General features: G+C 36.6%; 1 protein-coding gene across 2 annotated transcripts; it reads right to left on the minus strand.

Moving 5' to 3' along the window:
• Positions 1 to 1,094: 1,094 nt before the first annotated feature.
• On the minus strand, positions 1,095 to 17,387 carry LOC135599116 (clathrin heavy chain 1-like). Of its 2 annotated transcripts, XM_065093861.1 has the most exons (30): positions 17,163 to 17,387; positions 16,706 to 16,910; positions 13,938 to 14,026; positions 13,759 to 13,837; positions 13,527 to 13,654; positions 11,485 to 11,583; positions 11,272 to 11,380; positions 10,742 to 10,821; positions 10,427 to 10,654; positions 10,278 to 10,343; positions 8,364 to 8,480; positions 7,930 to 8,127; positions 7,652 to 7,768; positions 7,339 to 7,398; positions 7,051 to 7,137; positions 6,803 to 6,886; positions 6,591 to 6,725; positions 6,450 to 6,512; positions 6,265 to 6,369; positions 6,075 to 6,187; positions 5,732 to 5,984; positions 5,414 to 5,550; positions 5,049 to 5,327; positions 3,962 to 4,964; positions 3,350 to 3,835; positions 3,033 to 3,203; positions 2,773 to 2,958; positions 1,936 to 2,058; positions 1,700 to 1,810; positions 1,095 to 1,593 (listed from the first exon to the last, which is right to left on the minus strand). In XM_065093861.1, exons 1-30 carry the CDS (start codon positions 17,205 to 17,207, stop codon positions 1,432 to 1,434), a joined length of 5,118 nt encoding a protein of 1,705 aa, XP_064949933.1. In that variant the 5' UTR covers positions 17,208 to 17,387; the 3' UTR covers positions 1,095 to 1,431. The 2 variants fall into 2 exon arrangements, with proteins under 2 accessions (XP_064949933.1, XP_064949932.1); XM_065093860.1 differs by having other exon boundaries at positions 1,189 to 1,593; positions 6,450 to 6,725; positions 17,163 to 17,353.
• Positions 17,388 to 19,325: the final 1,938 nt, after the last annotated feature.

The raw sequence follows: 19,325 nt of genomic DNA on the forward strand, positions 1-19,325 counted from the left end.
TTGACCAAGAAATCGACATAGATAGGTTCGATCTTGAAGGCGCAAGCTCGTCCAAGGACCTCGTGGGGGGTCACGTGAAGGCGATATGAGTGGGGGGCAGACCCGGTTGGCATGATCCCAAGGCGCTGCTTGTTCGTCGAGGCGGATCTCGTGTCGTCCCAAGGTGCACTTTAGTCTCATGCCTACACAAGCGATCAATGTCCAGGGAGATGTTCTGGACTTGACCCCTCCGATGATTAAATTAGTAGAGAAGTGAAAAATAGTCCCTCTACCTCCTTTGAGCGTTGGAGGGTGGCTTTTATAATTGAGTCACCGATGGCGTGAGGCTAGTGACGGGTTGGAGTGCCCCTTGCACCATCACGGAATTCATTAATATCAATGGCTGGCGAGCATACCTCTCTGTGGGACGCGTTAGGAAAGGACGATAGTAGGGCTGCCTTTTGTTAGGGTCGAGGCCTATTTGGGACAAGCAAGAATGGCGCCCTACGCTAAGCGTATGAAAAGAAAGGGAAGGGAAACTAAGCCACACCATTTGGAATTAATGTCTTTTACTACTGAGCATGCGGGCCTTCCTGAAACTATGATTTGACAGGATGTAAGTTACTAACGTTAGATGACCCAAGAAAGCGACAAAGAAAAGATGAGTCTTGGAATCATAGATTAATGTGTCCTTCGATAGGCTTATGCGACCTTCGTGGAGATCGAGTTTAGCATGGGTCGATCTATCAATGGAAAAGAGCATATATTTTTGCAACCATGTCATTGCCCATGTGGCAATCGTGAATTGGCAATGTCACACTAACGTTATTACTTTCCCTATCAACTATCGTATCCACCATGATGGACCACCTTTAGAAAGCATGAAAACAACTTATTTCTCACAGATAAATAAATTCTCAGTCAGTCTTAAATCTGAAAAGACGGTTTTGGATTCATCTATTGCACGTTATTTACAATCCGGCAATTTCATAAGTTCCCTTTTTTTTGGCCTTTGTTTGTCATTAACCCGCAATGCATCATTCTTTATTTTTCAGACAATAAAACAACAGAGTTTTAAACGCAAAGTAATTAACAAGCAATGCGGCATACAGATATATAGCATCAGGTCATCCAATAAATCTGATTAATACAAAAAAATGAAAACAACAATGGTTTTCTAAGCATCAAGAGAACCTATACATGTGGCGCTGATCTTTCATGTCTCAAGTCTAGACATTAGTCTTCGATCTTAAAAGTTTATAGAGATACAAAATCCTCAGTTCGGCCTCTAGCAACCAAACTCAAAGCTACCAGAAACAAATATCAAAGAGGTATAAAACAAGACCAACAGCCTTGATCAACTGCACCACGAGACTTGATCAACTGCACCACCAGAATACATCAAAACAACCCACATTTCCACCTTACAAGCTATGCCGATCCCGAAACTTCTCAGTAGCTCCCCATAGGAGGCATGCCAAATGGTGGCATTGGAGGCATTCCCATACCGGGCATTGGTGGTGGAACTGGATAAGATCCACCCATGCTCGGTGCTCCCATACCGGGCATAGGTGGTGCTGGTAGAGCAAGAGGCAGCAACTGTGCATACATATTCTGCAAAAAAATAGAAAAACGAAAAAGAGTCCAATGTTTCCATTATTATGCAACACAAGATTCACACACCATGAACCAGGAAGAACTCCAAAGGAACATTGTGTACCTGCTGTGCAACCAAATCCTTCTCTTCCTTTTCTTTAGATTTAACTTCATTTTGTGCCTCAATCTTATCCTTCACAAGATCATCAACTTTACTAGTGTACTCGCGAATAAACTGCATTTATCCAATATTTGTCATGATGAAACATATTAGTTTAGAGAAGTATATTCTTAAAGGTACCACAGTTCTACACATCAGCTACTTCTATACATTAAAATGACAAGATGATGACAAATCACCTGTAAAAGGTATGGAAAGGCAAAATCAATCATGTTGTTCATCCAGGCCAGTTCAAGGGCAACATCAGGACGGATCAAGTCATAACAAATGAAGAGACACGAGGCAAAGCATTCCTTCTTTCCCTGCAACACATTTCCCAGAGTTCATTACATGTCTTCAGGAAAATCAAGATGAATAGGTTGACTAGTAACATATGCAGAAGTATGCTAGAAGCAACAAAAACATGGATCTTTTTGAGTTTTGTTCCACAAATATGCCTTTTTATCCAAGTTAAATAATAGTCTTTTATTCATAGATACAAATGCACTTAATTGGTAAAATACCAATCAGTGTTGTTTATGTGTTTATCAATGGAAAACTATTGATGCCACTTAGCAAATGGTAATCAGAAATTAAATAGAAGTTTTATCAAACTCTGATTTATGTAATCTCTAGGTCACATCAGCTTAGTGATACTATAGCACCCATTTTGGCATATATAGAAAAATGTCTTGAATGTCAAATTTCAATTTTGTCCAATGTTACATACATATATACAACATATTGATTTGATACATCACTTCAAAATGCACTCCTTGACAATAGTGCACAATATCTAGAAGTACCAAAGATGGATCTATATGAAAATTAATGGAGACCAAGCTTCATCTCCACAATAATTTAAAAGACGAACAAAAATAAAAAAGAAGATATCACTACTAGTTCATGGCCATTTTTTCAAACATAAACATATAATTTAGCAACTTTCTACCTCAACAAAGATGTAATTTGGATATAGCATAGAATACTATATGAAGAAATTGATTGCTAATTAGCGTAACAGATTAAGCGCTTACCTGTTCAATAAAATAAACAAGCAATTCTTCAGAAAGTTCACGGTCACCAGATTGTGAACATGTCTCCATGGCATCCTTGTAAAGGTTGTCCTTCTTGGACAATGCAATTGACTGCTTCCATCTCCCAGCTTTCTTGTAAATGTATGCTGCAATCCTCCTCATCTCAAGAAGCTCATGCTTTTCAATCTAGTAAAACAAAACACTCATAACAAGAATTTTCATAATCATTTAATAAAGATAGCACGCAATAGCAACTTTACCCTCTGTGCAAGTCCTATCTGATCAAAGTTATCATGCAAGTCAACTGATTCACGTAATCTATCATAGTCTTCCTCCTCAACATAGATTTCATTCAGTGCTTCATTAACAGCAGCTACATTGTTACTTTGAACTGCAACCATATATGGCTTCACTATATGCAAGTAACCAGCCTGAAGCATGAAAGTGTTAGATATTTAAAATATGCCAAACTATATTAGGAGCACAATTACACACCCAGCAACATACAAAACCTCATTTGGCTTTTCACCTAAGACAAATAAATTCCATAAAAAGTATAATAAGGACAAATTTGCACCTTTCGCATAATATCCACGACACGTGTGTGGTCCACACGAAGTGCAAGCACATGGAGAACATCATTAATGAGGTCGGGATGTTCTTGCAGGTAGAAATGCACAGCCTTGTAATATAGCTCAACATTTGCAACTTTAACAATAACATCTTTGAACTGCATATGATCCCAGGCATCTGGAGAATGGTTCATTATAGTTGTTGCTGCATTATCAAATTCATCATACTGAATATACAAATATGTAAGCTCTTTCCAGTGATGTTGCTCATCACAAACACGGATAAGCTTGGGAATGTTCAATCGAGTTGAGAAAAGTTTAATGTGCTCCATAAGTTTCTCTGGCCTATATCTAGCATATAAGACTCCCAGCTCTGTAAAGATGCCCATATGCGCACGTTCTAAACCAAGGCCACTTTCCATGAGAGAAATTAACTCATTAAAGCAGCCTCTGTTCTGATAATAGTCACTGACCTCTTCCAGGTCATCCACCTAAAAAGAGAAACAAAAAACATCATATAACATTTCCCAGTTTGACCTAGGATGCAAAACATTCTATATCACCATGGAAAAAAACACAAATATAGAAATTGTTACTTCATACTTTCAGTGACTTACCTGGATAATTATATTCAGACCACATATTTGTGCCAAGCGGAACTCCTCAGCATCCACACAAGCAAAACAAACTTCCTTCCATGTCTTTGAGCTATTTGCCTTACGAGCTGCATCAACGGCACCCTGAAACTGCTTTAGTTTAACGAGGGTACAAGCCAATTTTGCCCAGTTAGAAATGAAAGCAAATATGATCTTAGCAGCTTCATAAAGAGCATCATCAAATAAGCGGTCGCCGACGTTTTGAAGATTAGCAACATTTGGCATTAGAATGAACTCCTCAATTTCACCTAGCCTATCAATCTTAGCATATGCAAATATCAGTTCACCATCCACTTTCGGCTCTTTAACCTTTTGCCTCACCATCAACAAGTACTTCACCAAGTCATGGTAAACATTAGCATCTTCAGCAGCCCGAATAACATCATGGAACTGTGTTTCATCATCTGCACGAATGAATGACTCAATTGCATCACTTACTAACCCTTCCCGTAACTGAGCTTTTGCAACCTGGCTCCATACAGCATCTTCCTCAACACGGAAAGCAAATTCTACAGCCCGCTCTATGCTTTGGATGTTGTCCAGAAGGACATTGACAGCCTGCACATTTAAGTTGAATTTCTTGAAGATGGCAAAGGCTTCTTCATATAATTGTGCTTCAACTGCTACCTCACCAACTGCTGGGCCATCAAAATTGTCTAATCTATTAATGTAATCCATGACCCTAGGTGGATCTGCTTTAATAGCTGTTAATATCAGCAGGTTTTGCAGATTGAAATTCCCACTGAAGGCAGAATTCTGTAGCACAATCTTCTCAAGTAGTTCAATAAGTTCATGTGGAAGATCAGCGGTCATGAAAGCTTTAACAGCAGCAGAGACTTGCTCAGGGCTCTTGCTCTCAGGCAAAGCAGTCGAAACAACTTGATCAATGAGTTGTCTTCTGTATTCATTTTCTGGTTGGAGGACTTTCTCCCATAAATCGGCATCCATCCTCTCGACAACATATCTATCACCAAAGAAGATACCAAATCATCTAAATGATTTGATTAAAGAAAACTCCTAACAAGGTTAATTAAACAAAATGGCATACCTGGCTTGCAATTTGAACAGTGAATTTTTGTTAGTGACATTTATTAGTTCATCATCACATTGACCTCGTCTGTATGCAACAACTGCAAGAGTAGGGTCCCGCTTTTCACAATATTTACCAACAACACGTGAATCATAGTATGGATTAGTAGTTAGAAAATGCTCTGGATTATTATTGCTGTCTATGATAATCTTTCCCAGTGCATTATGGACATGCACATCCTGGCTCCCTTCGCTGACAAGATGTTCCAGAAATTGTGTGAGCAACCGCAGACGATTCCTGTTTTACGTAAGACATTAGAGGTGGAAATTTATTAGACCAAGAATATTGTTTCCAAGAATATAATAAAGTGTAATGTGCCATACCTTTTCTCACACTCAGCCACAAGAGGTTCAACTGGCAGGAGAGAACGGACGGAAAGAATCAGACCTTTAATAAAATCTTCAGGACATTCATCATCTAGCAACTGCCCGACAACCAACGGAGCATTTCCTGGATTTACCTGTAAATATAACAAAACAAACAACCAAGTTAGCCACATCAAAATCTCTAGAAAAATAATTTAGTCTATCTCATGTTGCAACAGACAAGTTTAACCCAGATGCTCAATGCAAAAGATGTTAATTAATAACTGCAGCAGATGTGCAGATAAAACTAGCATCCAATTAAAAAAAGAATCTTACCTTTTGTACATAGCCTTCAATATATCGAAGCATGTTGTTCGTATATAAATAGTGAGTCAAGTCTGGAACAAAACCAAAACGGTCACAAACATTGATCAGGGGTCTTGCATCTGGAAGTTTGGCTTCCATCAGGAAATTCTTTGTTTTTTCGGGATCATAGAAGTTAGATTCCCTTGTTACACGTTCAACTTCTTTTAACTGTCCAGTTTTTGCTGCAGCCTCGATATACTTGAAGTGTATATCAGAATCCTCACTGTATCATTATGGTAAAAAGAAGACAAGATTAGCTTCTGTATCAAGTTTGCAAATTAGTCATCCTGAACATTTTAGTCTGGACATGTACCTGGAGCTTAAATAAGATCCCAAAAAGAAGTAAAGGCCTTCATAAGACTTAAATTGCTCAAATAGTTTTATGCAGGCATCCACACCTAACTGCTCAGAATATTCTTTGGCAGTCTACAAAAGACAAAGATGTTATTTACCTAGGATAAGCAAACTTATGTTATGCAATAAGATTAAAGAAAACAAGACACCTGCACAATTATCTGAAGGTTGCCTCTCAAATTAACAAGCAAAAGATCCTTCATACACTCCAGTGCCCATTCCTTGGAAAGTGTCCCAAAGAACTCGACAAGTGCCTGTATTGAGCTAAATTTTTACTTAATATGTTGCTTATTACCAATATAGCTTATCAGATAAATGATGTAACCAAGGACACCTGTGGCTCAATGGCTTGAGTGTTCACGATGACACGTTTTATATCAGGCAACTCTGTGTAATGCTGCAGAATAATGTACAATTGTTTAATAATATGCAACACAAAAACTTGCCTGAAATTATTCTCTGCAGCATATCCTACCTGAAGAGCTCGCACATATAAACCAGCCTTTTCACATAACTGAGCAATCCTAGGGCGATCATAGTGACTGAACATTCCATTAGCCAATATCGCATCTGCAACATTTGGATATGTCACCAAATTGATCTCTAAAACCTGCAATAGAATATAAAGGTTAGGAAGAATGATCATCAATTGAAGAGAATACTAATTTAACTGTGAAAATACAATACCTTGGTTTGGAGAAAAGCATGCTCAGGAAGATTGGGCTTCAGGACATCTAACAGGAACCTTGTTGCCTCTCGAATCATATTTCTCTACCAAAAGTACAACAAAAAAGAGATTTCAGAGTGACTTCAATCAACAAAACTTGACAATCAGGATCCTACTACAGCATTTCTGATAACTAAAAATTTAAGAAACTTGGGTGTCCCCTATCATCTCCGCTCAACACCATGTTTAGAGAGGAAAGTATCTGAACCTGAAGAAAAAGATCAGTAATTGTATTGTAATCCACTGGGCAGCCTCCCTCCATTTGTGACATCATTAGAGCAAAATTAACTGCTGCCTGTGACAGACAATTATCAAAGATATAGAATGAAATAGATGGATTTCCAAATAGTGATAAAAGGACGAGCACAGTGAAATCCATAGAGCAACTTTATAATAAAATGATGAATTAAACATTTCAGCGACATTTTTATCTTATGTTGCAACATCATGCGCAATTTGGGTACATGGTCGAATATCACAAAGAACAAACTCTTACCTGAGGATCTGACCTCAGAATGGTCTGCAGAAGGAAGAGATAATCTGGCGTGTAGCCAACCTGCAATCAAGAATAGGCTTATCACAACTGGCTCCAGAATTTTTAGGTAAAAATCATGCTTCAGGGCAAAGTCATTATACAGGTAAATATATTTGTTAAAATGTGCAGGATTGGTGGGATTCCTTTAGGTGAAACAAAGACAAGGGTGTGTTTCCATCCCCAGAAAAATAAAGATGCCCCAAGAAAATATATATATATATATGATTGTTGAATTGGATACATCATAGGACAACTATAAGAAAAAAAATGGTACCTGATTTGAGTAAATAAGAATCTTATCAAACTCCCTTCTTTCCGCAAAAGCAGCAACAACTTTAGGAGTAGCCCTTGCTTTTATATAGATTTTCAGTGCAAGATCATTGTCCACGGTCTACAGCAATCACAGTGGTAGATGTTCAACATAAGACAGTTCTAGTCTCTGATATGGTAATGACTAGAGAGTATATTATAATATTGGTAATTAAAGTACATCATCAGTTTTAACTATTCCCAAGATGCCTCTTAAGTTCTATGAAAAGTTACATAACTTACCTTCACAAGATCCCCAAGTTCTTCACTGCACTCAAGCTTGTCTTCAGCCAACCAATTTTCCAGTAGATTCTTTTTGTTCTGGTTCACAACAAGGCGAGATAGCTCCAAAGACTCAAAAGCATTAAGCTTTCCTTTTGTTAATAATGTTCCAAAATACTGCAACAGTGGTGGTGTTTGCCCAGCTTGAACTGGAACACTCTGCAGAACATATAGAGATATTATAGCAAGTACCGAGCAAGATACGGAGATAATACCCATATGAAAAATGCAAAGAACAATGGAAACATTACTTATTTTGCAAAGAAGAGACCGAAGAAATTCAAAGTATAGACTTGCTTCAAATGTAAGCCATGTATTTCTATAACAATATAGCAGCATACGACCTCTAGGTATGCCGGAAGCAGAAAAAAGATAGGACTAATGAAATTCACTACCTGAAACTTTGCAACAGTCTCTGGAGTTCGAAGAATGCCTTGCGGAGATTCTGCAGCAAGCTCAGCAGCTTCCTTATACTTTGTCTGGGAAAATAGTTCTTGGAATCTTTGCACAACCTGGAGATACAGAAGACATACTTGTCAAGGAAATCTTCTCAACATGGTAAAAATAATGCAGCGAATAAAAATTAGAAGGTTATGCACATTCTAACTATTTCAGGTATCAGAGCAGTATAAAACATAAGAAAACATTGCCACTGTACCGATCCATGACAAACCTAAGAACTCAAGATGCATAAGTTATTATATATATATGCTAGTAATGTACTATAACTTTGTTTCACAAGGAAGTTCCATAGAAGCACAAAATTGGCAAAATATTCATCTCATACTTATGCCAGGATGAATAGTTAACATACAGGCAGCAACACCAGCCAGTAGGGGGTAAACTGCAACTCAACTTTTATGGAATGCTTATGAATTTAGATAAGAAACTAAGGAAGTACCACAAAGAGGCACATTCCATCCATGAGTTTATTCAAATGCAAGGATGGATCATTGGCCTAGGTGTTCAGCTGAAATTTCCAACCAAATATTGAAAACTATAATAGAAATGAAGTATTCATGTGTTTTCAGGCCATGAAATGGCATCTCCAATTACAGATAGCTATAGCTGAAACTAACATATTTAAGGCCAAAAGACTCACTTCAATGTTGTCATCTAACTTTATTGGTTAAGCTTGCACACACATACAGAAAAGAAAGTAAATCAAATTAAATTGTTAGCTAGATCAAATAAAAATTTCATGAATTCTGATAAGAGCTTAATTGTTTCAAGCAAGAAACACAAGAATATTAAATTTTAAAATTCTCGTTATACAAGATGAGGTAGGACTTACTCTTTATCTCCAAAGGACCAAAATTAATTCAAATTTTCATTATCAAAATGTACAAAAATGAGTTATCTTGATAATTCATTTTTTTTTATAACCTATTTGTTGAATGGCACTATGCAGTTTAAAAATGCTCTCTATTTATTTCATACCAACCTAACAGTCCAGGCTATACATTCCAGTATTGTTCAAAGTTTCAAACTATGCTACTTTTTGTTTTAAATTTAAGTGTAGAAGCATAGTTGTCCCTGTTTTAGTTTCTTGAAAAGGAAGCAATGTCAGAGATGAAATAAGATTCTTTGGGTTTCCATATGATTAGTAGGTTTGTCATCGCTGTAGTTCAATTTTTCAGTTTAGCTTGGTGATGAAAAAAGTTTAATAGATTTCAAGGAAACCTTCAAAAACAAGATACCCAAAGCCTTTTAACACCAGTTTTCAAAAAATAATTCACTACTGTCACTTAGATGGCAGGAAAGATGCACAAATTATCCCCAGGCCAAAAAAGATAAATCAAGTCATGTTTAGTAGTTCAATCCCTTAGCCATGTACATTTTGTAATATGCCTCATAATGCATTTGTGTAGTTGATACAATATGTATCAATGATCCAAAATAATCCATAAAATGGTTACCAAGGATTGAAGTCTCAGTTCAATACGGGTTTTGATAATCTACTGGACCCATATGGTAGCAGTATACTGGGTCATAGGCCAACCTGTCTGGTATGTTACCACCCAAAAAAATAATTAAAAATACTGACAAAATGAGTATATATATCGAAGAATACATGCATAGCTGCAAATAAAATTGTCTGAATATACATCAGTACTACTTATTAAGACTTCCAAATTTTCTAAGCATCCAAAATCAAGAACATATTCCTTTTCCAGAAAAGAGAAGTTTGTATGAGACTTGAAATAGTTAGTCTCAACAAGACTTAACTATGTATTTTCTATAAAAAGCAATGCACGACCAGCAAAAGCTAATACTTATTCCAGGAACTGACAAAAAATATAACTTACCAAATTCTCTGCTCCAGGAAGGTTCCCTCGTTTGGCAAGGTTAACAGCAAGCTCAAGATTGTTCAACTGTGAAATTGGTGAAACAAAGTTTAATCTTAAATCTTTATTAACTGTCAAATTTTTTAAAGAATCCTGATGTGGTAACATACTTGGCCACTAACAAATGGCACAATGGTTGCTTCATTGACAGTAGCCAGAAGAACCTGGCCCCTCCTATTGACTGCATAAAAGCCACCCACATTTGAAGCCTCTGTTGTAAGAAATATAGGATCTGGACTAATTCGATTTCTGTAAACTGCTGTTGCTGTGTCCAGATCATACACAAACAACAGGCCAAGCTTTGTGATGACGTATATCAAACTGTACTTTTGGGAGATCTGCAACAATGAACAACCACTTAGATCTGTACTTTTGTGTCAAACAAATGTTTATTGAGATCTCACTGAAAGAGCTTCAGAGGTCACCTGCATTGCCACAGGAAAGTCATCTGCAAAATCTGGTGGGAAGAACAGATCTGCTTGTTTCTTTGTGAAACCTGGTTTTCCTGATAATAGATTTTTTTCTCTCAGAATGTAAACAGACTAAAAAGAAGAAATGTGACAAGAAATAATTATATCCTTAAATAGTGCTAATTTTCGTATTCCATCAGCTTGTGTTTTGTCAATCCAAATAGTTGGGACTAAAAATATTCTTCTTTTCATTCAGTTATTTTCATAACTGTTCTCAGTAGAAATAATCCTTCTAAATGTTGGAGAATTTCCAATATAAGATTCAGAAAATAAAAGTATAGTCTAATTATCTCAAGTCTCAACCCCGCTGTCATGTTAATACTCATTTTCCACCTTATTCCAGACATTCCATAAATGTAAGGAGAATCAAGTTTCTCTTTCTAGTAAATATAATGCCAGCAATTATTTCTCCTACTCTGTGAAAATTGGTTCTCCCACTGAACACTTCTGCACATGACCAAAGTGAAAACAAATAAACAAGGTACCTGGTTGGGCTCCTAGTTCAATAATATGCAACTTTGAACTAATTTGTCCAGCATTACTTGTCTTTGAGGCAAAACAAATAAGAATGGATGGTTTCTCATTCCCAACCACCTGCAAACGATATGATCTTAGAACCAGGAATTAGAAAACAAAATACTCAAGGAGCACCTGCAAGATTTAGTTCCCATAAATAAAGAACCACCAAAAAATCTAACCTTAAATGATGCGAAGGATGCTGCATGTGCCTCAAGTGCCTGACTGCGCTGCTGCTCCACAGAAAAAAGCTGCATATTGCCTTTAACCAGTTGTGGTCTCTACAATCAGAATTTAATTACATACGAAACAAAAATTATAATGTATTTAACTAAATCAAAAGCATAATTGTATCATCATCAAGTAACTGGAAACAGAACATCAAATAGATAATAAACAAATGAAAGTGAAGATAAAGCAAAGTGCATAAACAGAAAGAGTTGGTCAACATCACAGCAAGACTTCTAAATGATACTAAAGAAGTGCAAGTGCTTGTTCAAGAAATTACCAAAAAATAGCAAAGAGTGACATGGCAATTCATGTTGAGACATCAAAATCACATATCCTGATTGTCTACATATCATATGAAACATGTCTTTCCTATACACTGTTCGAACATCAACTCACCCAGAAACATTTCAAGTACCAACTAAAATTGGAACAAGCCACCTGATACCCATGTTCTGATCCCCAACAAGACATCAGCTAATAGAAAAGAACTATTTCAATAAGATGCATCAAATATGTTGCAGATCAAGTTTTGTTGGATGCATATGCTACTAAACTGCCATCCCAGTGGTGCCACACAATCGTATCACCATTGACCAAGATCCAACACAGGCCTCCTTTTTGGTGGAAGCTAAGCTTTACTGAAACTGAAACAGGATCATATGCAATCTAATTGGTCCACTTCAGTTTCAATTTGATTCCCCTCAAGTCCATTTCAGTTTCAGGTATCTGAAAACCAGAAGGCTCTTTCAGATCAAAATTTGGCCCTAACTGAGCCTAATTAAATCATCAACACCACCGCTTGGCTATTTGCAGCCTTCTTTTTTCTAGACATATTGACTAAAATGAGCTGGTACTACAAGTGATGCAAAGTCAAATCTACGCTTCTCATTTAGTTTAGTTCAGATTTTTATTAACTGCAAGATTTTGATTGTATTCATACTACTTTAAGTTTAGAACAACCATTAAGCAATGAATATGGTTCGTCAGATTCTGAATATGGCCATCTGATCTTCTAGAAAGGTACCTATGTGCTGGTATATTTCTAGTCAAGTCTCAAGAGTCCTAATTGGAATTAGCTTGTAAGCTTAGATTCTATTTGTTGTAAAAGAAATGTGAGTCTTGTCACATCTGAAGCAAGCCCTCTTGTTTCATTGCCATCCAGATTGTCGCTAAACTAAATTGGATCAATGCTGACTTTTATGCTTTGTTTTCTTTCATATCACTTGACGAATCAGAATCTCCCTGCTTCCAAGAATGTTCATAAAGCACAATGCCTTGAGCCTATTTGTAAGACAAGTTGGGCATGTTATCTTTCTGGCTATCTTTATTATATTGCCCTCTTCTTTATTTCTTTCACATATATGATTTCTTGATGACTGCAGAAACCAAAACCACTGCAAGGCATGTCTTGTTTCAATTCTTACAACTTTGGATAGCACGCAGCATGTGTTTATTTATCGGTCATAATTCTAGTGCTATCGCATTTCGATACACCTTCCAATTTACAATGATACAGTAGCTTTTGCATTTCACTGGAATCAGACCCCATATCTAAACAGTAAAAGATATTAAACCCAGATCAATTTATAGTTTTCTCATGTGTTAGTTCCTATTGTTTGAACTGAAATCATGATATAGAACAAAGTTAGATGTTAAATACACAATCAAGTCTTTGGTAATCACCAGTGTCTTCCTCTTTCTATATGCTCACAATTTGCATGTTTGCAAGAAATAAGAATTAGATAGCCTGACAGCCTTCTTTGCACATCCATATTTCTACACTTAAACCAAAAATATAATCAGTTGCAACCAAAGCAACTGACAAAAGCAAGACAGGACGATGTGAACAAATAGATTCACATCAGAGATTTAACAACTTCTCAGTTTCTAGGACCATTATTAGATACAACTATCACTACATGCCCATAAGTACTGACAATGTGGAAAACTTATTAAACCACATAAGCTTGCTAGCATACAAGATAAAGTATACCTCTGGAACACCTGGTGCAATTCCAATAAGAACCAGCCATTTCTCAGTGGGATCACACTTGTAGTTAATGATTTGATTGTTTGTCAAATTAGCAGCCCTATCAAACATTTTAACAGGCTCTGATTCACCTGCATTACAATAGTGACAATAGCACACATTTCTGCATGGTCAATTGACTATGAAAAATTTCATAGGTTCTTGGCAAATAACAAGAACAAGTTATGGTGATCACCTTCTATTGACCAATGATAGACTGAAGTTTGCGTAACCAGACCCAACATCTTTGGGGTGATCCACTTCCAAAAGACCACCTGCAAGATTGCACAACATAACAAAAAATTCAGCTCACTGTAACTCAAAACCAAAGGAACAAGTTCAGTAGCCACATTAAAAAATCACCAACATGTTTACCTGCTCAGGCATCTGATGAGATTTAATTTTAGTCTTTGCCTCAATATTGAATACCTGCAAGTGATCCTGAGTGGTTCCAGGTATTTGAGCTGCAAGTTTAATGGATTAGAATTCCCATAGCCAGCAAATGGCATACTTTAACAAGTCTGAATAAACAAACAACAGGATGCCGAAATGTCACAACTAATTTGAGGGTGGATCAAGGTTTACAATCTTGATCCTGTACCTGTCTGGAAACTTTGTTGATCTAGTACAATACCAGTCTACAGGATGGTATATAACCAATACAACATGGCATCAATGAAAAATTAAATATCCACCAAGACCAAAATAAGTGGTCTGATAGTGGTCTTTGGACACACCATTAAATATAGGTCAATACACAAGGTTCACAAAGTCATCAAACCGCTAATACCAACCTGTATCTAACAGTTTGACCTGGGTCCAACACAAAAAAACCTGGCCTGGTTCGAAATCAGTTTTTTTGTGAATCTGGACAACTAAAAACAGATGTTGACAAAATGTTGACAGCTGTCAAAGATTGTTGGCCATCAACAACAATTGTTTAGATGGTCAAAAAAATAGAAAAAAAAACATTTTGGGGATGCTTCTGTTGACAACCTTTGCTTCTCTCTTTCCTTCGTTCGGCTGCACAATGCAACCTCTGCCTTCACTGCTTCATCACCATCTCCTCCTCTTCCTCCTCACCCTCTCCTCCTGCCTATTATCTCCCTCTTTCTTTCTGGTCTATGTTAGCAAGGACAGAGGTATCCCATGTACTGGCACCAATACCTGTAACTGTAAGGCCAGGGACAGGTACAGGCTATAAACCCACAATATGAAACCTTCTCAGTACATACTGATCCTATTGGTATTTGAACCTTGGGGTCGGCTACATGGAATTTTTCCCTTAGGACAAGTAATATCAAACTACCAGCATAATACAACAAAGAAAACAGAAGAAGTTGAATTTCAACAGATGTATATATGAAGATATACAACACACCTAATATCAGCATCATCAATATTAAAGAAATTACATAATGGTATATATTCTCATGAAAACAAGAACCAATATGAATCATATATATAGTTCTGGGTTGATTTTAAAACTGGGGGAAAAAACATGTGCGAACGACTTGGGTCAAAATACTTTCAAATCATTACCTTACTACTTTTGTCTCCATCATTAAGTTGACTTTTCCTCAGATTAAAATAGATACAATGTCATCAAAAACTTGAAGTGAAAACCAAGAGATTATGAATATGACTGCAATCGAAGAAATCATGAATATAACAGTCCGCTTGAGAGAGGAAATTGCTTTTTTCCATATGTATTATTTTTAGAGGATTTAGAACAAGGAGAACAAAACGTCTCACCGGAATCTAGTAGCTAACCATTAATCCTATTCACAAGGAAATGAATTGTGAATCCTATGATTTTCTAAAGGTCCCATTATTTGTTATCAGCTCAACCAAAGCTAAATTAGAGGCCATAAGGGAGAGGAGGATATCGAGGTGGAGAAGGAGATAGAGGAGGAAGTGGAGGAAGATGAGACTGCAGAGAAGGACCCGTAAGAGATGGAGGAGTAAGTGGTGATTTATAATGGGCGAGGAGGAGGAGAAGGCAACATGAGAAAGAGGAGGTGGTGGAAGAGATGTAACCTAAAGGAGTACAAGGAGGGGCACGGAGGTAGATGCTAGTGTGGATAGGGAGGCCGAGGAGGCTACAACAGAGGTGGAGACAGCAGTTAAACAGAGGAGGAGAAGAAAAGCCATTTTCAATTCCATTAACAACCTTAAGTAGTTGTTAACAGAAGAAGAGTAGGGTAGTAGAAATACTCTCCAAGGACCTACATGTAAAAAAAAATTCTAAGAAGTTCAAAAAATCCCCGTGCCAAAAACCGACAGTAAGTTTACAGCACAGTACAACTTTGTAACAGTTAACTTAATGGGAAGTACACCCAGTGTCAAATCAAACCAAACAAAATCATCTAGTTCACATACTAATCAGCATTAAGATGTTGAATCTTTGATAAGTTACAACTGGTATTTAAAACATTGGCCATGAACTAATGCCATGCATGTATAAGCAGTTTATTTTTTACACTGTAGCTAACATTTTGAGGGTTTAGTCATGCTGTATATTCTACACCCAGTGTCAAATCAAACCAAACAAAATCATCTAGTTCACATACTAATCAGCATTAAAGATGTTGAATCTTTGAGAAGTTACAACTGGTATTTAAAACATTGGCCATGAACTCATGCCATGCATGTATAAGCAGTTTATTTTTTACACTGTAGCTAAAATGTTGAGGGTTTAGTCATGCTGTATATTCTGATCAGATATGGCATATTAGGAATGTCTCACAAGCTTGTACATGATAAATGGCATACCTACCAAGCATGTATTCACATAAGTTATTTGCAAATCTATCAAAAACTTCTGCTAGCAGCTGAAAAGCAAAGAGAGAGTTGAGCATACCAACAACTCCAAGACCAGCCTAATTTCTTTTATTGTGCAGTCAATTGTTTATTGAAAAAAATAATACAAATCATTTGCAGAAGAAAATCCAAGATCTAAATTGAGCACTTGAAGAACAAACCGAATTCATAAAACTACTTCATGGCCTCCATTTAAAAAGTTTTCAAATGTGTTAGAAGAGATCAAACATGGCACAACACCAGTTCAAAGAAGAAGTCATTTTAAGCAGAAATATGCTAGTTGAACAAAAAAGTTTTCGAAGTTTATATTTAGTTGATACCCTTGAGAGCAAGAATCCTGCTGTTGGGATTCATCAAAGCAGAGTCAGCAGTGATTGGTCTCCTCAACGGCTGCATGGGCATGTTCATATCGACAATAACCACGCTATTCTGCGGAGAGGTCTCCCTGACGCATATATACTTATCCGATTCCATCGTAACGTGCGTAAACGTGATGAACTGAGAATTGATCCCGATGCTCGGAAGCTGCAGATCACATCAACGCCCGTCAGAAGACACAAAGATGACATCTTTCCTCATTATCAAGCAAAATGCCAATCTCTCATGACATCTGACGGATCAAGATCCACCTCAGCAGATCGTAGATAAATCGAAGATCTCCCCCCAAAATTCAGCCAGAAACCCGACCTTTACCGCTTCAAAGTCGGATCGGAACTCAAGAGAAGAGGGACCGAGAACAAGCTTGGTAAATGGGGTCGGGAAAGCGAACAAACTCACCGTCAGGACCTCCCGCATCACGATTGGGGCGTTGGCAGCGGCCATGGCAGCTTAATCGGGCCTGAGCTAGGGTTCCGGCGGCCGGAGGAGGACGAGAAGGGATCCGAAGGCGCCCCCGCTAGATCTGGAGTGGAACCCTGTAGACGATTCCACGGAGGGGTGAGGAAAAGGGAGAGAGAAAGAGAAGCGCGGCGAGGACGGGGAGGAAACCGAGATCTGAGACGCGAATAGATCTCACAGTATATATAAAGCCGAAACACAACATCGCGAGATGGTGAGAGTGGAATGGAATAGAGATATTTCAACATATACCCCTGATAGATATGAAATTACGAATCCATTCTCGATTAGCTATTTTTACACACAGGGATGTGTGTACAGTTCCATGTTTGTTTTGGATGTAAATGAAAATGTTTTTGGATCGATCCAAAAAGTGTTTTTTTTTTAATAACAGCAAAAAATGAAGATGGGTTTTGATCTCATATTCTTTCATTAAAAAATTAAATTCTTTATCATATAAAATAATTAATATATTCAAAAAAATCAAAAGATATTTATATTATTGCTAGATCAATATATTTAGATTTAACAATTTATCAAATAAGACTTTAAATTTTAATATACTATTTTATGAAATATAATAATATTTTTTGTAATTATAAAATGTTAAATATTTTAGTTATATGAATATTTTTTATGATAATTAATAATTAAAAGATCGATTATATAATCTAACTTAGGTATCGAGTGGATCACGTTAGACATTAGTTTTGAGTATAAGTCGAGTATACATGGACATCGAAATACATGCCTATTTAACTAAAAGGCTCGATCAACCACCAACTTATTTCTTTATCAAAACTATTATTTTTTGTATAAATTTACCAAACAAATAAAGTTTGATGAATATTTCAAATGAGATTTTAAATCCTTAATTTTTAATAAATAAAATATAATAAATTATTATCAAAATAATATATTAAACTAAAAATTTATTGAATAAAATTTAGAATTATTAGTTTTTAGTAATTGTTTTTAATAAATCACCATCAAATCAATATTTTACGCTTTGATCCTCACAAGTTCTTTGTATGCATTTATATATTTGAGAAATCATAAATGCTCTCGACGCATATGGAATATTTGAGATTTACAAAAGCAATGAATGTGCACAATTCGTGACGGCAGAATAAATTATTCCTCCAACTAAAAGACCCCTTCATGTGATCTGAGTTGGCCAGTGAGACAACACGAGCTGGCAATCTCCCCTCGAAGGACAATAACTTGGAACATATGGAAAACAATATAGGAGGGAGAAGTTTTAGGTACATCTATTATACCACCTCGTCTCTTACCCTACGGGCTCCGCCAATATTAATGTGCCATATCAGCAAGCTCCAGTCTCGTGTCAATAGTTATACGTGACTGTTGGTCTCGATCGCGACTGAGGTGTCCGAAGAGTCAACAGATTAGTGATCGACATGTCAGTTAAATTTTGGTTTGCCAAAATCACTTATCAAAATTTAAGATTTCAGAATCTCATTCAATATATATATATTTTAAAAATTAGTTTCTAAATCTTTAGGTTTTGTTATTATTATTATATTATTTTTTTAATTTCTTAATTGATGAGACAAGAAAAAGATGTTAATTCAATTCATCACTCGGTTATTAAATAGTCTAATTGATGAACTGAACTAAGACCCTGATACAAGAAAAGAGGATGACTTCCCTTAAAAGGTCTATATTTGGATTATCTTTTTTCATCCCTTCTTAGTGTTTTTATTTGATTTTTTTATTTTTCTTTAATATCTTAAATGATCCTTTCTTCTTTTTTTTTCCATACCGTGGTTTTGGTCCAACTTAACCGATTACAATGTTTAACCTATACTATCGTTCCTCCTCTCACCTCTTCCCTCTTCTTCTCCCACATCTTCCCTCTTCTATCCCCTCTCTTCTCTTAGGACATGAAAGTGTTTATCCAGATTCGTGAACATCGTGTTTGTGTTAGTTTTACGGTGTTTTTTCTTGGCTTGGTTTTCATTCTCCTCTCCCCTCTCATTCAAGAGAGTCTTCACTATGTTTGAGGACTTGGCTCATATATGTATACAACCTAACATTCAACCCCTTATGAAAGAAATATGTAAGTATAAAAGTGTATGT

Source organism: Musa acuminata, chromosome BXJ2-1 (assembly GCF_036884655.1).
Source record: "Musa acuminata AAA Group cultivar baxijiao chromosome BXJ2-1, Cavendish_Baxijiao_AAA, whole genome shotgun sequence".
NCBI lineage: Eukaryota > Viridiplantae > Streptophyta > Magnoliopsida > Zingiberales > Musaceae > Musa > Musa acuminata.

Bases quoted from the DNA above. Each gene is read 5' to 3' on its own strand.
- LOC135599116 (XM_065093860.1), bottom strand. From the start codon at position 17,207: ATGGCCGCTGCCAACGCCCCAATCGTGATGCGGGAGGTCCTGACG. The intron at 14,027-16,705 runs GTATCAACTAAA...TTAAACTTGCAG, and splicing joins CAGGATTCTTGCTCTCAAGG to CTCAAATACCTGGAACCACT. The intron at 13,655-13,758 runs GTGATCACCATA...ATTGTAATGCAG, and splicing joins CTATCATTGGTCAATAGAAG to GTGAATCAGAGCCTGTTAAA.